Source organism: Lytechinus variegatus, chromosome 2, assembly GCF_018143015.1.
Source record: "Lytechinus variegatus isolate NC3 chromosome 2, Lvar_3.0, whole genome shotgun sequence".
In the NCBI taxonomy this organism is placed as follows: domain Eukaryota; kingdom Metazoa; phylum Echinodermata; class Echinoidea; order Temnopleuroida; family Toxopneustidae; genus Lytechinus; species Lytechinus variegatus.
Genome location: NC_054741.1, coordinates 80,238,948 through 80,255,069, shown reverse-complemented (window position 1 = coordinate 80,255,069; position 16,122 = coordinate 80,238,948). Strand labels below are relative to the sequence as shown.

General features: G+C 37.1%; 1 protein-coding gene across 2 annotated transcripts; it reads left to right on the top strand.

Moving 5' to 3' along the window:
* Positions 1-5,283: 5,283 nt before the first annotated feature.
* Positions 5,284-15,586, top strand: LOC121409204. 2 transcript variants are annotated; one of them, XM_041601058.1, is made up of 7 exons: positions 5,284-5,391; positions 6,069-6,206; positions 8,681-8,831; positions 9,400-9,487; positions 11,157-11,480; positions 11,888-12,097; positions 12,403-15,586. In XM_041601058.1, the coding sequence occupies exons 2-7, from the start codon at positions 6,163-6,165 to the stop codon at positions 12,510-12,512; spliced, it is 927 nt and encodes a 308-aa protein (XP_041456992.1). In that variant the 5' UTR covers positions 5,284-5,391; positions 6,069-6,162; the 3' UTR covers positions 12,513-15,586. The 2 variants fall into 2 exon arrangements, with proteins under 2 accessions (XP_041456992.1, XP_041456993.1); XM_041601059.1 differs by having other exon boundaries at positions 5,291-5,391; positions 6,124-6,206.
* The last annotated feature ends 536 nt before the right edge of the window (positions 15,587-16,122 follow it).

Here is a 16,122-nt window from a genome sequence, read left to right as displayed (position 1 = left end):
ATTTCTTGTGCATTTCATACATGAAATATTCAAAGTTTTTCCTTGTCTTGTGAAACCAACTCCCTGAACATGTGGTTGTTTTAACACTTTATAGTTCAGTCTAATTGGTCCTTAATGTCAAATCTGTAAAATATGAAATATTTCATAATTCAAACATAAAAAAGGAAATAGTGAGTGAGGGACGTCATCGACCTCTCTCATTTGCATGTCACCCAGTAGCATATTGTGTGCATACATTTCTGCCTGCCCGATCCCCCCGGCCCCGCCGCCGCCTCCAGTGTGGCCTTGTAAGCAGATCAATGATTGGCAATCAATTAGACACAACGTTTGTAGTTTGCAATGAAAGTTCAAAATATCTGGGGTTTTTTAAATACCAAAATATTTTTTTCATCGCTCAATGTATACCAGACGCGTATCCCGGATTTTGCTAATTTTGGCGCCCCAGTGAACTTTTCGTAATAATTGTGCCCCCCCCCCCTTATTGCCAGGCAATCATAGGTGCCTTAAGCATGTTGAATAATTATCTTATTTCATAATTAAGTGAAAAAAGGCAATGGAAGGCCACTTTTTTAATGTGTTTTTTACCCATGAATATGTTGTGATACCACTTTTGGAAAAGAATATTTATGCGACCAACATAGAATTTTAAGAACTTTCGGGTTTCAATTAAGTTAAACTTCTCATCAGAGTGGTCGACCCTATTAAAATTTTGTGTGCAGGAGCTGTAATTTCTTTGCCATGGGCGTTTTCAGCTTTCGCCAAAAGGGGGGGGGGGTATTTTTATTTATATGTTTCCTGGTCGGACATTCACTTTTGCAATCAAGAATAGGATGGGCATATCAGTCTCAACATTTTATGCAAGCGCGAAGCGCGAGCTGACAATATTTTGCTTTCCGACACAAAACTGGATATTCCAAGCACATTTCTGTAACCTTGAACAGGATAGGTTTTTGAGTGCGAAGCGCGAGTTGAAATTTTTCGATATTCTGACCTGAAATGTTGACATACTATTGGTAATCATGAACAGGATGGATATCTAAAAAATCATTTAAAATTTTTGATATTCCGACCCAAAGTTGGACATCCTAAGCACTTTATCTAATCATGAACAGGATCGTCACCACTAGCGTACCTAAGGGGGGGGGCAGGGGATAGACTGCCCCCCCCCCTGACGAGTCACAACCCATACAAGGGACGTATACCTGCCCCCCCCCCCCGCCGAGTAACAACTGATCCCTGACGAGCCACAAGTGACCCCCTCCTTTGAACTTGAAGACCTTTTTTTTTTGCTTGTCAGTTTTGTTTGGCTGACGAATTCCCCCCCCCCCCTTTGGAAAATCCTAGGTACGCCACCGATCGTCACCTTAACTATCACCTTAACTAGCACGGAGTTATAAGCTGACATTTTTTTTAATTTACAGCCTCAAACTGGAGATTCCAGCATATTTTGTAACCTAAACTGGATGGGTAGACCCTATCTATTTAAACAATTATGCGAGCGCAAAGCGTGAGCTGGAGAAAAATCGATATTCTGACCTAAAATTTTGACAATCTGAGCACTTTTGGTAATCATGAACAGGATGGTCATCTAACTTAGCAGTTGATGCGAGCACGAAAAGCGAGCTTAAAAAGCAAAATATAGGCCAAAAATATATAAGAATGCAAAGTGACACTTGAAATAATCGTTTGCACGCTAAAAAAGGTTCAATTTTACATCCTTCCTCGCAATCTGGAAGCCCTTTTGGGACGCGACTATTCGCTTTCAAATGCTACATTTGACGGGTACAAATAACTAGGCCTACATTTTACATCACACCGGTGTCCCGTGTATACAATAATTGCATCCTATTGAATGTAAATTTCTGGACCCCTAGCTTTCAACTATTCAAATTTGCCCCATCTAGAGTGCAAGTATTACAAAAGGCGGGTGCACTTTCTCACCTTGTTTATGCGGAGTGCACGGAAAAAATTATATTAAGACATTTTAAGTTGTATGATTTTCTAACGTGTGTATACCCATATAGTCAGGGTGGTATATTAGTTTCTCACTCGTTCGTGAAGTATGCATAATTTATCACAACTTGCAACAAATATAAAGGACTAGTTGAACCTGTAACAAATTAATGAGGTATCCGTCAGTCAGTTATAGTTGTGATCGATGATTAATCAAGGATAATTCTCGGTTTCGTTTGTTCTTTTCTTGGACCTACTGTAGTAGTCTTTACCATGCTCTCGATCGTTATCATCCAGGAAATCATTGACACATAGCATAGGTCCATGATATACACTTCTTAGATAATGATAATAAAAAACATACTTGAAATGATGGCAGTAATTATTAGATTTGCTGTATCGTCATGACTGGCGTGAATCCGTCCGAGCATTGGGGGATGAAATTAATATATTGACCTGAAAATAAAAAATTGGGGGACACCCCCACACCTATAAGGTTATATATATATATACGGGGATGTACCGTGCACATAATCCTTTTATCTTTCAATAAAGGCCTCTAAGGATTTTTTTCAATGGCTATAAAAATAAATTTGTTGTGTTATAAACTACTGAACTACAGTTAATAATGACGCGAGCGAGCAAATTTTCAGCAGTTGGAAGCTAGACATGATGACCAAAATCGCCTTCATGAGAAACGTGTGATTATTGAATATTGTGGCGAATGAGCATAGCGAGCAAGTTAATTTTTAGTAAGTCGAAGAAATGTTGCCCCAAAACCTCTTTCAAGTGGTGTGTAATTATCACATCACGGGCTATATTATGTTTTACAGCTATAAGGTGTGAGCATAATTCTACCATATGCATCTATCAAAACGATGGTTATATTGTAATGGATTTGTTGTGACGCAAACTAATGGACTAAATGCGAGCGAGCAAATTTTCCATAGTTCGTAAAACAGAAACAGAATGATCATCAAATCGTCTGAGGGAGTGTAATTATGTGAGAGATTGCGGCGGTGAGCGTATATAGCGAGCCTTAAAAAAGTTGCTTCAGTCGTTTAAAAATACAGAGGATGATAAGGGTATCATTAACGTAAATTTTAGAAGGATATGAACAAGAAATATATAAAAAGAGCAAATAGGGATTTTAAAAGTAGAGTTTTGTTCATTGAAACCTCATTTGTTCATGCAAAATTAGGACAAATTAAGCACTCTGACTGTATTTAAAGATGAATCCAGACATTATAACAGAAGTTAACCATTTGATTATTTTTTTTCTATCTTGAAAAGTGTGTGGGGAAGATTGTACATGCCATCCCCCTCTACGAAAAGAGCCGGGGTATTTATCCCCACCCCCTCCGTGATTTATCTGTCTTTGTGAAAAGTCAAGTGCAAACTATACAATAAAGGTTTGTACCCGCCCCTATGATTGCGCTATAATGGGTGATTTTCAAGTACAGAAATCTGGTCTGACAACATCCTGAAATCTATGGGGTCAGTATGCTATATAGTTTCTGAAATATTGTTCTGGTCTTCCCGCAGAAATAAGTTTTTTTCGGAGGGTGTGTCATAATTATGCTTCCCTTCCATGCCTTAATTAATTGACAGCTGATTTGAATGTTTCGTTTTATGTTCAAAATGATTCTTTCAAACCTATAACAACTAGATTGCCCGCTCGAATACAGGTAATTGATTTTGTGCCGGGATGATGGACCCACTGACGCCCTATCCATGATGTGATCTGTGCAATGAAATTGCCACCCCTGTACCACTTTCTTCCCAAAGCAGAATATCTTGCGTGTGAGCATGGGGGGGGGGCTGATAGAGTCATAACATATATCTTTTTAAAAATTCAACTGTAAGGGTGTTGCATATACACCTAGTTATACACCTGTCTGCTTGTACAACATAAATTACATCTCATATTTAAAATACTTTTTTTTAGTTTTAAATCTTTCTTACCCTTTTCTCTCCCGTGTCCCCCCCCCCCGCCCCGATTTCCGCTCTTCAGTCTTGATTTTTAGTATTTCACTTAAATAGTGACCGTGTCGATCATAGCTTGCTCCAATAGCACTGACGCATTCCTAGAATGCCCGAATCAATTAAAATTTTCTGAATAGTTTTGTTTAAAATTTTGTAAGACAATGCATGTTCAGAATCTGTAAAAAAATTGATTTTTGTATAATTCAAATAGTAAAAAAAAAAGAAAGCTCGAATAACGAGCAAAATGTGCATATCGACTTGAAACGGTATTCAGCCCATTTTCCTCAGCTCAGATTATTTTCACGAAAGCATATCGAGATCGAGGCACGATTCGATGCGCGACCAAAATGATGTAATTATAAGGTAGGGTATGTATTTTCTATTTTCCAATCCTCTCTGCTTTAGTTCATTGAATCTTCTTCCTCTTTTCTGCTTAATTATTTTTTCTCCTCTGGCTCTTCCCCGGTGGGGTCACTCAATATGACTTGGGGACCGCATGACCGTTACCAAAATCGCGGGAAAAGGGGTCAATTTCACGGAACGTCCGCGGACAGAACACTCCTCGAAGTAGTGAAAATAGGGGTGCTCACCGTCCTCGATCTGATGGAAATAGGGGTCAGGAAAAAGGGGAGAACAATCCGTCGCCGAGTCACCAGCCGCAGAGGGCACGTGCATCATGCTCTGTATCTTTATATGGACAACTATACCTTTACAAAGAATTCTATTTTTCTTATTTTTCAAAGTTCTTTTGGATTATTGTATCAGTATGACTTGGCTCTTGGTCATCTTTAAGGACTGAGCACTCTGACGTCTGTGTTGCAATTTCCTCTAATGAGGAAAGGGTGTTAAATGCCCTGTCCTTGAAATACGGTAAATAGGGGTAAATTTGCGAAATGGGCAAAAGTGTCCTTACAATCTTATAATTAGGGGTGTTTCAAGGTACCATTTTACCGCAATTTTGTCCTTGTTTTGCGTGAAAATAGGGGGTAAATTTCACAAAATGTCCTTGAAATTGACTGCAATAGGGGGTCACTTGCATTTGTGGTAACGGTCATACGTGTCCCCCTCTGCGGCTGAGTGACCCCACCGGGGGCTCTTCATTTTCCTTTTTTTTCTTCAGTGCCGCTTACGGGTGTGTGTGTGTGGGGGGGGGGTAGGGCCCGTGCTCTGTGAGGATTGGCTGCGTCGCCCCCACCCACCATACGTCGCCTAGTGACGTTACAACAATCGATCGGGGCGCGACGACGTGCACCGGCCTCGGCTCGAGCGTCGCGCGCGCGATCTGCGATGCGATATATATATGTGTGTGTGTTATGCGTGCGTAACGTAAGTGCCGTGCAGGTTATGCATATGTTGAGGATCTAGGAATATACCTCAATCATTAATCGGAGAGTTTATTTACGTCTATGGAAGTCTTGCTACGATAGAAGGGACTGGTTAAGAATAGTAAAGGTAGGAATTGTGTTTTTCAAATTTCCATACCGGTAACAAATCAGAACCTTTATCGTTTTAAAGAAGTTGATAAATCCGAATTATTAGAGCGCGATTCGCTCAGCGTAATTTAGCCAGCCACTGAGCCAGAGTCCTGGCGCCGACCCGTCGTGTTTTCCGATGCCTGGCCTGGTGTCTGGTGATGTGGCGGAATTCAGAAAGAAAACAAAACTTTGGCCTGAGCTGGCTGAACGAAAGGCTGAAAGAAAGTAACCAGCTAGAAATCAAGATGAAGGTCCAAGTGTCAGGAAACATGTGGGAAACCAAGATGAAAATTTCATGATGTTAGCTCTGCTCCGGTGATCATGGTAGGACACTGATCAGGAAAATGAACAATGATGTATTCCATCTGGACCAGAGGGATGGGTAATAATGGAAATTTTGAGCTACATGTAAAGGGCCTATTGTGATACACAAATGCAGGCTCTTTACCCAACAATAATTTGACTTCTTTCACCGTTACTTCATTATAATTATTTGCTGGATATCTTGTTTTTGAGTGACTCAGAAATGTTGAAAATACATGTATCTATCATTCATTCTATGGCTATTCCTTGGATGGAAATCATCTAGGGCTAGGCCCATCTTTTTTTTTACTAAATTAATAATTTTTCAATTTTTTTTCAAAAACATTTCAGATGATCGTCATGGAGGAATAATTCATTTTCTCTTACTGATCTTTGCTACCAGCAGTTTGTGGTTCACAGTAAGACCGAGAAGCAGTAACTCAGTATGCCAGATGAAGAGAGTGAACAATCTGGACCAGAGAGGGAAAGGTATGAAAGCATATTATTCAAACCATTTTTTCCCATAAATTCATTATATTCTGATGAAAGAAAAAACAACAACTGAATATTCATTTGATATCAAGGTCCAACATTGAGTAAGTGTAAACTTTAAATCATACATAGTTATTAGTGCTAGTTGATCTGATTTGATTAGGAAAGTAATCTTTGTGTACATGTACCGGTATGTGTTAACATTTTTGCATTTTTGTGATGTTATTAGAGGGGAATTGACCAATAGAACAGGTCTATTTTATGTAGGACCTATCATGTATTTACATGTATCAGACCTATGTTTATTTAGGAATGGTTTTGTCAACATGCATGCACTGTTTGTTTTATTTCCGTCATAAAATACATAACAAATATATATACATGTAAAGAGATACATATATACATACATAATGAAATAAATTCTAAACATTGATTACAGAGATGCCAAGTTCAAAGACCAGCTATGCGTGAGATTTTCTGTGAATCTGAGTGAGATCACTGACATTGTGCACAATGTCTATGGGGATAGGCTGTGATAGTTGCGTGAGACAGAGATTTTAGGGGATGAACAAGAGTCCAAAATGCTTGAGTCTCACGCATAATGCGTGAGACTTGGTAGCTCTGTGATTAAAGAAAAATTGATGATTGAAACATGTTTAAAAAGTTAAAAAATCAAACTTCAGACAAAAGACGGTTGGATAACCCATATTCAGCTGCACCAATTACATATGTGCGACTGGTCTTCCATGGGGACCAAGTAAAAGAGAGAGAGAGAGAGTCATAGGGGGAAAAAATCCCCATCAGTTTGCTTACTCCCACCCAACTACCCCCTCCCCCAGAAAAAAAATCAAAGTCTCAAATATATGTGACAACAACGATCTGAAAGAATTTAGCGTCATACAATTATTATCTGGGATACATGTATTGTTTAACACTTCGTCCGCCTATAGAAAAATGTGTGTTTGCAATAATGAGTTCTGGGTTTGGGGAGGTACAAATTATTTTTCCGAAAATGGTAAGGTCTTGAGGTGTGAAATATGCATTTTGTTAGATATTTGGAAGCCAAATCATGAAGGATCTTAAACATTATTTGAATGTGAAAGTGTTGCCTAGACTTTAGGGTTTACCATTCCATTATTTTATGAATTGAGTCAGTAGAATCATGTGACCGATTATTAATATTAAGGATAATTCTACCAGCTCTATTTTGCAACTTTTGTAGTTGATCTGTATATATGTCATAGGAAGATTGCCATATTACATCAGCATAATCCAAGTTGGGCAGTATAACACCCTGATAGATAATTTTCAAATTATGATGGATTTACTTAATCTACGGAGGAACGAAATCATACGACCCACCTTTTCACTGAAGTGGTTAACATGAACATCCCATTTCAGTTTTGAATCAATATACACTCCCAAGTATTTCAGCGAAGATACTTGTTTGATGGTATGACCATCAATTCTTAAATCTAGTCCATTGTGTTTTTTGTCATATGTCTATTTCCAAAAAGTATGCACATTGTTTTGTCATAATTGATTTTAAGTCTAATCTTGTCCATCCATCTATCAAGATTGGTGTTGACTATATTGTGCAGCTAATATTGCTTTTTAATAAAGCTGTATGTAGAGAAAGAAAGTAATTGTTAGAGGCCACACATTACATGACTAAATTCAGATGAAATTACAATTATTTTAAGATAGGAAGGTTCAAGATCCAAATGGCCTTAATAAGCAGCAGTTGATTTTAATTCTGCTGTGACATCACTGTAATTCAGATTAAAAAAAAAGTTTTGCAAAGGTACATTTTAATTTAAGCATCATCTATCATATGGTTTGCTATGTTTAAATGGATTCTTTTTGCATTTTTAAACAAGGTTATTTTCACCTTGTTATGAGTACCATACATACATGTAGGAAGGGGTTAATATCTGTTTACTGCTGTGACAAGTAGGCCTACAGCTGACTGTAAACAGGTCACCCATTTCCTAGCACCAACATTAGAAGCCAGTATAAATACAACCTTTTGTGCTTTATGTAAACATTATACTCAGAATGGATGGCACAAGAGGAATCCATATAATGTGTATATTGTCTCCAACCAGCCAATGTACAAATACCCAATGTTTACCAATGAAAAGACAAAATCCATATGTCTATAGCAATAGTATAAACTTTAAAAGTGCCCCCAAATTGATCAGATTCTTTAATGTGTTTATACCAGTCCAATTTGGAAGATAAGTCAACCTGATATTCAATGTCAAGAAAGATATTTTTGACAATCATTAGATATAAAATGTACTTGTGTACATTTTATTACTTTAAAATCAAGAAAGAGTCACAAATTGAGAGTAGTGTGTTCCATGACTTGCAAGGCACCTTCCACATTCTATAAAATGCATGATAGATAAGTGCTGATTTAAAAAAAAGTACAAAGTAACTATCTGTACCGGATCTTTCTATTGTAGCCCAGCACCACCCCAAGCTGTCACCCATCAGAGTACCAGTAGTCAATGTGACCTTCAGATAATGAGTGATACAGACACCAGTAATGCTTCTGTCACAGCAGAGTCTGTATCATCTACTGACTACAAGCTAAGGAATAGGCCCAAATCAACAGTAAGTCCATACTATATGAAAAAATTCTATTTAAACAATTGTTAAACAGGGATACAAGGGATTGCAATTGTATTCAAGTTTGTTGGAATCGACTGGCATTATGCATTCGCTTCATTACCTCCCAAAATGCAATGACATGGAAAACCATACATTTATGGTAGTCTCAAATTAACAGGATTTACATGTACTAGTTTGAAAAAAAAAAGATAATCATCATTGGGTATTTGTGGAACTATAATAATATTAGTCACTCCAATATTTCATGAATATCACTCAGACATATGAAAAAAAATCTGAAATCTTGACATGAATATCGATTCCATTTTTTAGGGGGGGGGTAAAACATGAACACTGAATTCTTCACACTCCTTTGTATAAATGTATGAGGAAACAAGTTTCAATCTATACATTGTATTTATATTTCCAATAAGATTTTGTTTCAAAGTATAGTGTGTAACTTAAACATGATTGTTGATTCACAGTTAAAGTGATCACTAAAATATAGTGTTTTGAAATAAAAAAATAAATGTTTCATCTACTTTTGTCTTTTTTCTCTTGTAATTTTCAGCCGAATCACTTCCGAACTCAGACGGCGCCACCACGTCTTCAAAGACAGAGGAAACCTTCCAAACCTTCTAAACCAAGACATCAACAAGGTAGATGATCTGTTTGTCTATATGTCTGTGTCTTTCTCTCTTTACCCTTATCTCTCTCTTAAGGCCATGTCATATCTTTCAGTGACTTGCGGGGAACAAAGTTTCCTACCTGCAGGTCCCTGCGGATTACCCTTACTTTACACTTCCCAGAATAATTTACCCGCAGCCAAACTTGTTATGGTTGAGTTGTGTGCGTGCTTGTCTGCAGAGGTCTATGCAGAACACTAGTAGAAGTTCCTTAGCATCTGCAAGTCGCAGGTAATTAACTTGCTTGAGATACACAGATTGTCCATGGATCTCTGGCTATGTCCTGGAAATGTGCATTATCTGCAGGCATTCTGTATGTATATTACAGGTGAACAACTTGCAAGGAATGGTGTTGATACTGCCAACATTTATTTAGCTGGCCAGTTTTGTAGGTACAGAGTGAGCTAATTGCATGCATGTTTAGGGTTAGCTTCTTTCTGCTGGTTACTTGAGGGTTGGCTGCAGCAAAAAAAATTGACATCTTAGGACCTCTGCCTTATCACCTAGTTTTTCACCTTACTGGCAACTTGCATGGAGGTACATGCAGTTGAGAGGCAGGTGCCTTGCTTTGCAGCACCTGTATGTAGCCAGTTACTATATGGTTCAGTAGCTCCCAACAATTTTGCCTGACATGCAGCTTGGAATACATGCAAGAAGACGATAAGAAGCGCGCTTCTAGCAGATAAGACGTATGCAAAACTATGTATTTTTTTTGTACCTTGTCTGCATAAAGAAAAAAAGCTGTAAAGATATTCTTGTGAAAGGAGATGGTTAATCACCTTATTCACCATTCATGGACAGGCTATCATACAACTCTATTAAAGACCATATGCTTGTCTATATTCATGGATATCCAGCTACAAAAGAATGAAAGAAAGAAAGCTGGTACTTTAGCAGCATGAATAGCAATGACTAACACTGTATTAGGAATTTTGAAGGAGAACAATAGTAGGGTGTTGGCCAGTTGTGCTATTGTATCATAAGAGGATGAGACTTTCCTTTGTTCACTTGCATTTTATTAGACTATAAAAAGCCTTTAATGAAAGGATTAGCACATTATATCCCCACTGTTATCTTGCTTAACCCATCTGACTAAAGATACAGTTGGATTTATTGTCATGAATTAGGTCATATGTAGTTGAAAGAATCTTAACTGATCAAAACACAAGAGTACCAGAGCTTTGATAGCCTGCCTCTAAGTAGTTCATTAGGATGCAACATCCTATTGTGAGGTAGGCTATTGAAGTTTGTGCAATAATTGTAAATGCTTAATTTTCATTTTTCCTTCTTACACGTGAGTCTGGAATCCTGCCTTGTAGTGTATGTATTTCAACATTCTGCATCATGTATCGGGGCTTTAATAAAGTTCATTGCATACATGCTCTACTAATAAACATATCCACCACTATTACTACTACTACTATGCCTACTCCTAATACTTCTCCCCCTCCTCCTAAGACCTCCTCCTCCTACCCCTACCCCTTAGGGGTTTACATGTAGGTGTAGGGTTTATTACAAAAAAAAGGAAAAGGGTGTATGATACGAACAGGTGTATACAAGAAAGAACTAATGAATGAGGTACCATCATTAAATGAAATTATTAATATGATGATTTCGATGTTTTCTCTTTCTATTCATACAGGAAATTCAGGAGATGACATATCAGAAGTCTCATCTGAATCATCTTTAGATCAAGCCTACTCTTACCGCATCACCAGCCAAATCTCCAAGGATGCTCCAGGCTTCTACGAATACCACCGGCCTTACTCAGTCTATCGGAAACCTCTGCGGCGCCCTCTCAGTCTTCCCTCAGCGTTTGATGACAGTGAGAAACTTCACCACCCTGGCCTTGATCCCGGACAGAGAGAGTATCTTTGGCACACTGCGAGTGTATACAGTGTAGGCAATCTCAAACAGCTTCAACAGAGGAGATATAAGCAGTCTCTAGATCACCAGGTAGAGATAGGTAAGCTGAGAGCATTATTGAGAGCCTTATTTCAGATGATATTCATTCACTTAATAAAGTTCGTAGAATACTAATTCTTGGTGTAAATATTCTTTGCAGCATTCCTTACAATTTATCTTGCAAAAAATGCTGGTAATGAATACATTATTTTTCAATTTCTTATGTATTTTTATGTTTCTTTGTTGTTTTTTTTTACACATTTTATCAGCAACATTACTTTAGTAATATATAGCATCAGATTAAATAATTGTTGTCAATAAAAGAATGTTTCTGATTGCATACCTGTGCACCATTATAATGGGATGACCGAGAGTGCATGTATGACATACTAATGTATTAAAGTGTTCTGAAATGTGCAGGTACTTTTATGAAGATACCTATCTGATGTTCTTTGTTACTTTTTGTAGGTTTTCATAGTAGGGAAGAGTGCGATCGATACTATAGATACTTGATGAGGTCCAGAAAGAGACAGTATGAAACTGATACCAGTGTTTGGCGATCCCCACCAAAGTTACCTGTCAGGCCCAAGTATTTTCAGAGGAGACCTCGTGCCCAGGAAGAGGTTGAGGAGGCAAGGAAGGTCAACACAGGTTACTACAGAGGTCAAAGTTCAAAAGGTAAGAGGTCATTCTTCTAAAATTTTTGTACTTATTTTACTTATTTTTTTTTTTTTTAGATACAAGCACCATTGTATACTCAACAATAAAGTAAGTTCCTCCCCCCTCAAGCACTTTATACACTGCAAAAATTAGACATGTGACTAAAGAAAAATATTCTACTGACCTCTTTTTATTATTCAGTTTTTATTTCATGGTGTTAATAGTTTTTGTTTATATAGAGTATGCATATAAACATGAATGCTTACTTAACTTCAATTAAACTTACACTGATCAAACATATCTGATTTTTTTTATTTTTTCAGAGAAAGGCTCTAAGGAAAACTTGAGTGATTCAATGGAGAAGCTAAGTTTGTTCTACAGCACGGACCTTAAGAGAACTCTCCCAAGAAAACGCAAGGACAGTGTGGAATAGACTTGTAATAGTACTTAATCAGGACTAAGTCCGACTTATAGAAGAACCAAGTCTGTTTCACAGTACCAACCATATGAGAACTCTCCCACAAAATGCAAGGACAGTGTAAAGATGTGTAAAGGAACTAAATCAGGCCAAAGACAACAGGGCCCTGGGAATTAATTTTTGCAGGGGTGCAGAAGTTAAAAAAAAAAGGGTTTTCACTTCATAATAAATATCAGTTTTTAGAAGTCACCCCCCACCCCCTCGAAACACAAAATGTTGGTCATTTTCCTTTACATTTCTCTATTTGCCACACCTATCAGAATTCTAGGGAGTGTTGCCTTTGGATAATAATATACGCAGCACACCCTGGGAAAATCCACTTCCCAAGACCATTTAAGACACACTCACAGAAGAACCTAGTCTGTTCTACAGTTTCAATCATGATCACTGGAATAAATTGAACCAAGTCTGTTCTACAGTTTCAATCATGAACATTGGCATAAATTCAAGTGATGAACCTATTGTTCAGGGGAGGGGGATGAACTTTTATTTCATCTCCCCCACACTTGAATATTATGACATCATGGATTTACTCCCATGACTGTCAGAGGTCATCTGGGGTCAAAAGGTCAAATATTATGAGGTTGTGTCCATCCTTCCTTGAATGTTTGGTTTAGCTTGCACTCATTTCGGGATTTCTTCATCAATTTTGATCACACTTGGTACATATGATCCTTGGGTAATACCACATGTGTGTTTTTGAGGATAAGGCCAAAGGTCTGCTTGGTCTCAAAAGATCATATTGCATATTTTCTTGATCGCAATATCGGGCAAGACTCGTAGTTCATGAACCCCCTATTTTGGGGGGTGGGGGGTCGCGCTCTTTAGGACTTTCAGTCTTTCCAGCCTCCAAAATACCCTAGGAGTCTTTTGCAAAGAATAGTTTTATTTTGTTTTTTAGTTGCATGCAGTGCATAACGCAACTAAGGACCTTTTTTTTTTCAGTTTTCATCGTGAACAGACTAACGCCCTCGCATGGTATATGGCCAACCACCAGGCACAGGTATTTTTGCGAATCGACCCTGAAAATCACAAGGATTCCATGGAATACTGCCAGAATTTCTCTTTGTTTTGAAAATACAAAAATTTACCGAAACTAAAATGGCAGGTTACGCTCTGAGATTAAACTGCTTCATAGGTTACCACTTTGCAAAATTGAAATGAATACAGTAGAGTTCATTTAAAGGGCGATACTTTCAGACTTGCATGTTTTGTTTCACACATACATTGTGATATTTGAACAGGTGCATATTGGTGTGTGACGTCATGATTAGTCTTACTAAAGAAGCCCTTATAATTTTAAAAATTTTGAAAAAACTGGTAAAGTGGGTAAAGGCTCATGTCATGTATGTGCAAAACTGACTTTTGTGTGATTTACCAGCATGCAAAATAACAAAGTGTAGACCCTACTCTTCATAGTTCAGAGGTTGTGTTTTTACTAAAGTACTTAGACCTTGATAGAGCGCTGTGATGTGATTACATGAGTAAACGTTGCAGGCGGGTCAGCCCTATTCAGGTCAACTCTTAATTTTATAAACCACCCTAGAACTGATTGAAGTGTCTATGTCTCTAAGATGAATCCATCCTTAGAAAAATTCCTATATTTATGAACCATGTTAGAAATCAATTGTAAAATATATTCTGATTTTTCCATATTATATTGCCGTGAATTTTATGCCCCTTGGATTTTTTGATTATGCCATACTCAGAAAAATTCAAATTTTTTAAAACCATGTCAGAAATCGAATGTAAAATATATTCATATTTTTCTATTTTGTGTTGCTGTGAAATATAGAATAATTATGTGCCTTGGACATTTTGAAATAGATTAAAGTGCCTACAGTATAAATGTAGTTCTGTGTAAAATGCATGTTTGATTTTTTTTATATAGAAGGTGAACATGTACTGTATGTTCATAGACATTTTTTCATGTCCTTATTCTGTTCTTAATTTAATGCTAATTTGCTATCCTATTTGAGTGTCCATACATGTAGGATTTCTTTCTTTTTTTTTCAATTATTGAGTCCATGCAGACATTTTAAAATGCAATTCTATAAGGTATTTTTTGTTTGTTATTGTTTGTATTCATCCAAACAGTTATTCTGATGGCCCTCTCACATACATATATTGATATCAAAATGATAATGGTATTGATAGATATTAATTAGTGAAAGTTGGTTCATGTATAGTGTTTGATTGCCTAGAACTGTCAAATATGATACCTCCACTGCATTATCCCAGTCTGTACAAGATTTGTACTGTTAACCAGAAAAACCCCTGTCCTTTGTCTTTTCTTTCTCTGCCATATAAAGGAAACTTGGCAAGGTCCTCCCAACCCTCAAAATTACCTTACTGTAGCATATCATTTGAGCAGGACTTGAAACAAATCAAATACAAAGTTTCGGTATCATCAACATAAAATGTTTACCAGGAACGTTGATATAACCTTTAATAATAATAATATTTATAGGGCGCTTTATACTGGTTGTTTCAAAGCGCACAGGTTGGCAGATTATAATAATATAGTCAATCCATTAAAAAAGAAAACAAGTTATGAGAAAATGTGAGTTTTAAGGGACGATTTGAAAATATCCACGGAGGGAGCATTTTGGATATGTGTTGGGAGTTTATTCCAGAGGGTGGGAGCAATTACAGAAAATGCACGATCACCATATCGGGTCTTAGTGCGAGGGCCATGAATTAATACCTGCAATGATTTACATATTTAGATACAAATATTAAAGGGTAAACTCATTCAATTGTAATTTTTGTTTCATGATTTGCTGTTATAGGCATAATTATTGAAACAATGATACATGCATATTTTAATTTAGGGCAAAGATCTATAATCTGCACTCAGAACCAGTGTATTTTCCCTTGTTGTAAATATTGATGCAGACGTTCAAAACAGTATTCATCTTTTTTTTTTCAATTTTCCAAAGAATAATTGTATAGAGAGAATCTATTTTGAATAGAGGTTGTATATGATACACCACATTTTGTTCCAGGAAAATTAAAAACAGATTAGATATTTTCTGAAGTGACTTTGTTCAGCATATTCAGTGCTTGTAGTTATTTGAAAGTGTATCTTTGAAGGTTAACATTCAAGAGGAAATATGACTGGGGCAAGTGTTTTTGTGTGTGTGTGTGTGTGAGAGAGAGAGAGGGGACAACCCATTAATAATTCACAAGTATTGCTATTTTACAGATGCAATCATTTTACTGGCATATCTGAACTGACAGGTCAGTGAATTTACTTTTATTTTGTGTCCTTTTAGAATTACATGTAAGGTAGGGCCTTGCACAAAACATTGCAAATTTACTGTAGTACCACATTAAGCAAATTCATGAACTGCATCCATAAAACAGTTGCAATATATTTTAGTAGAAATCAACATTAGGCCAATTTAAGCACTTTCCTTCATTTGAAGATGAATCCATGCATTGATGGTAGTATTAATATTTGATAATACAAGAAAATTCTTGTTTCTGTCTTGAAAAGTGAGGGGAGGGGATGATTGTACCTCTCCGGGGGGCCGTTTCATAAAGCTGTTTGTAAGTTAAG

Coding starts and splice junctions, on each gene's coding strand:
- LOC121409204 (XM_041601058.1), top strand. CDS start 6,163: ATGCCAGATGAAGAGAGTGAACAATCTGGACCAGAGAGGGAAAG. Junction 11,481..11,887: donor AGATCACCAGGTAGAGATAG/GTAAGCTGAGAG, acceptor TACTTTTTGTAG/GTTTTCATAGTAGGGAAGAG. Junction 12,098..12,402: donor CAGAGGTCAAAGTTCAAAAG/GTAAGAGGTCAT, acceptor TTATTTTTTCAG/AGAAAGGCTCTAAGGAAAAC.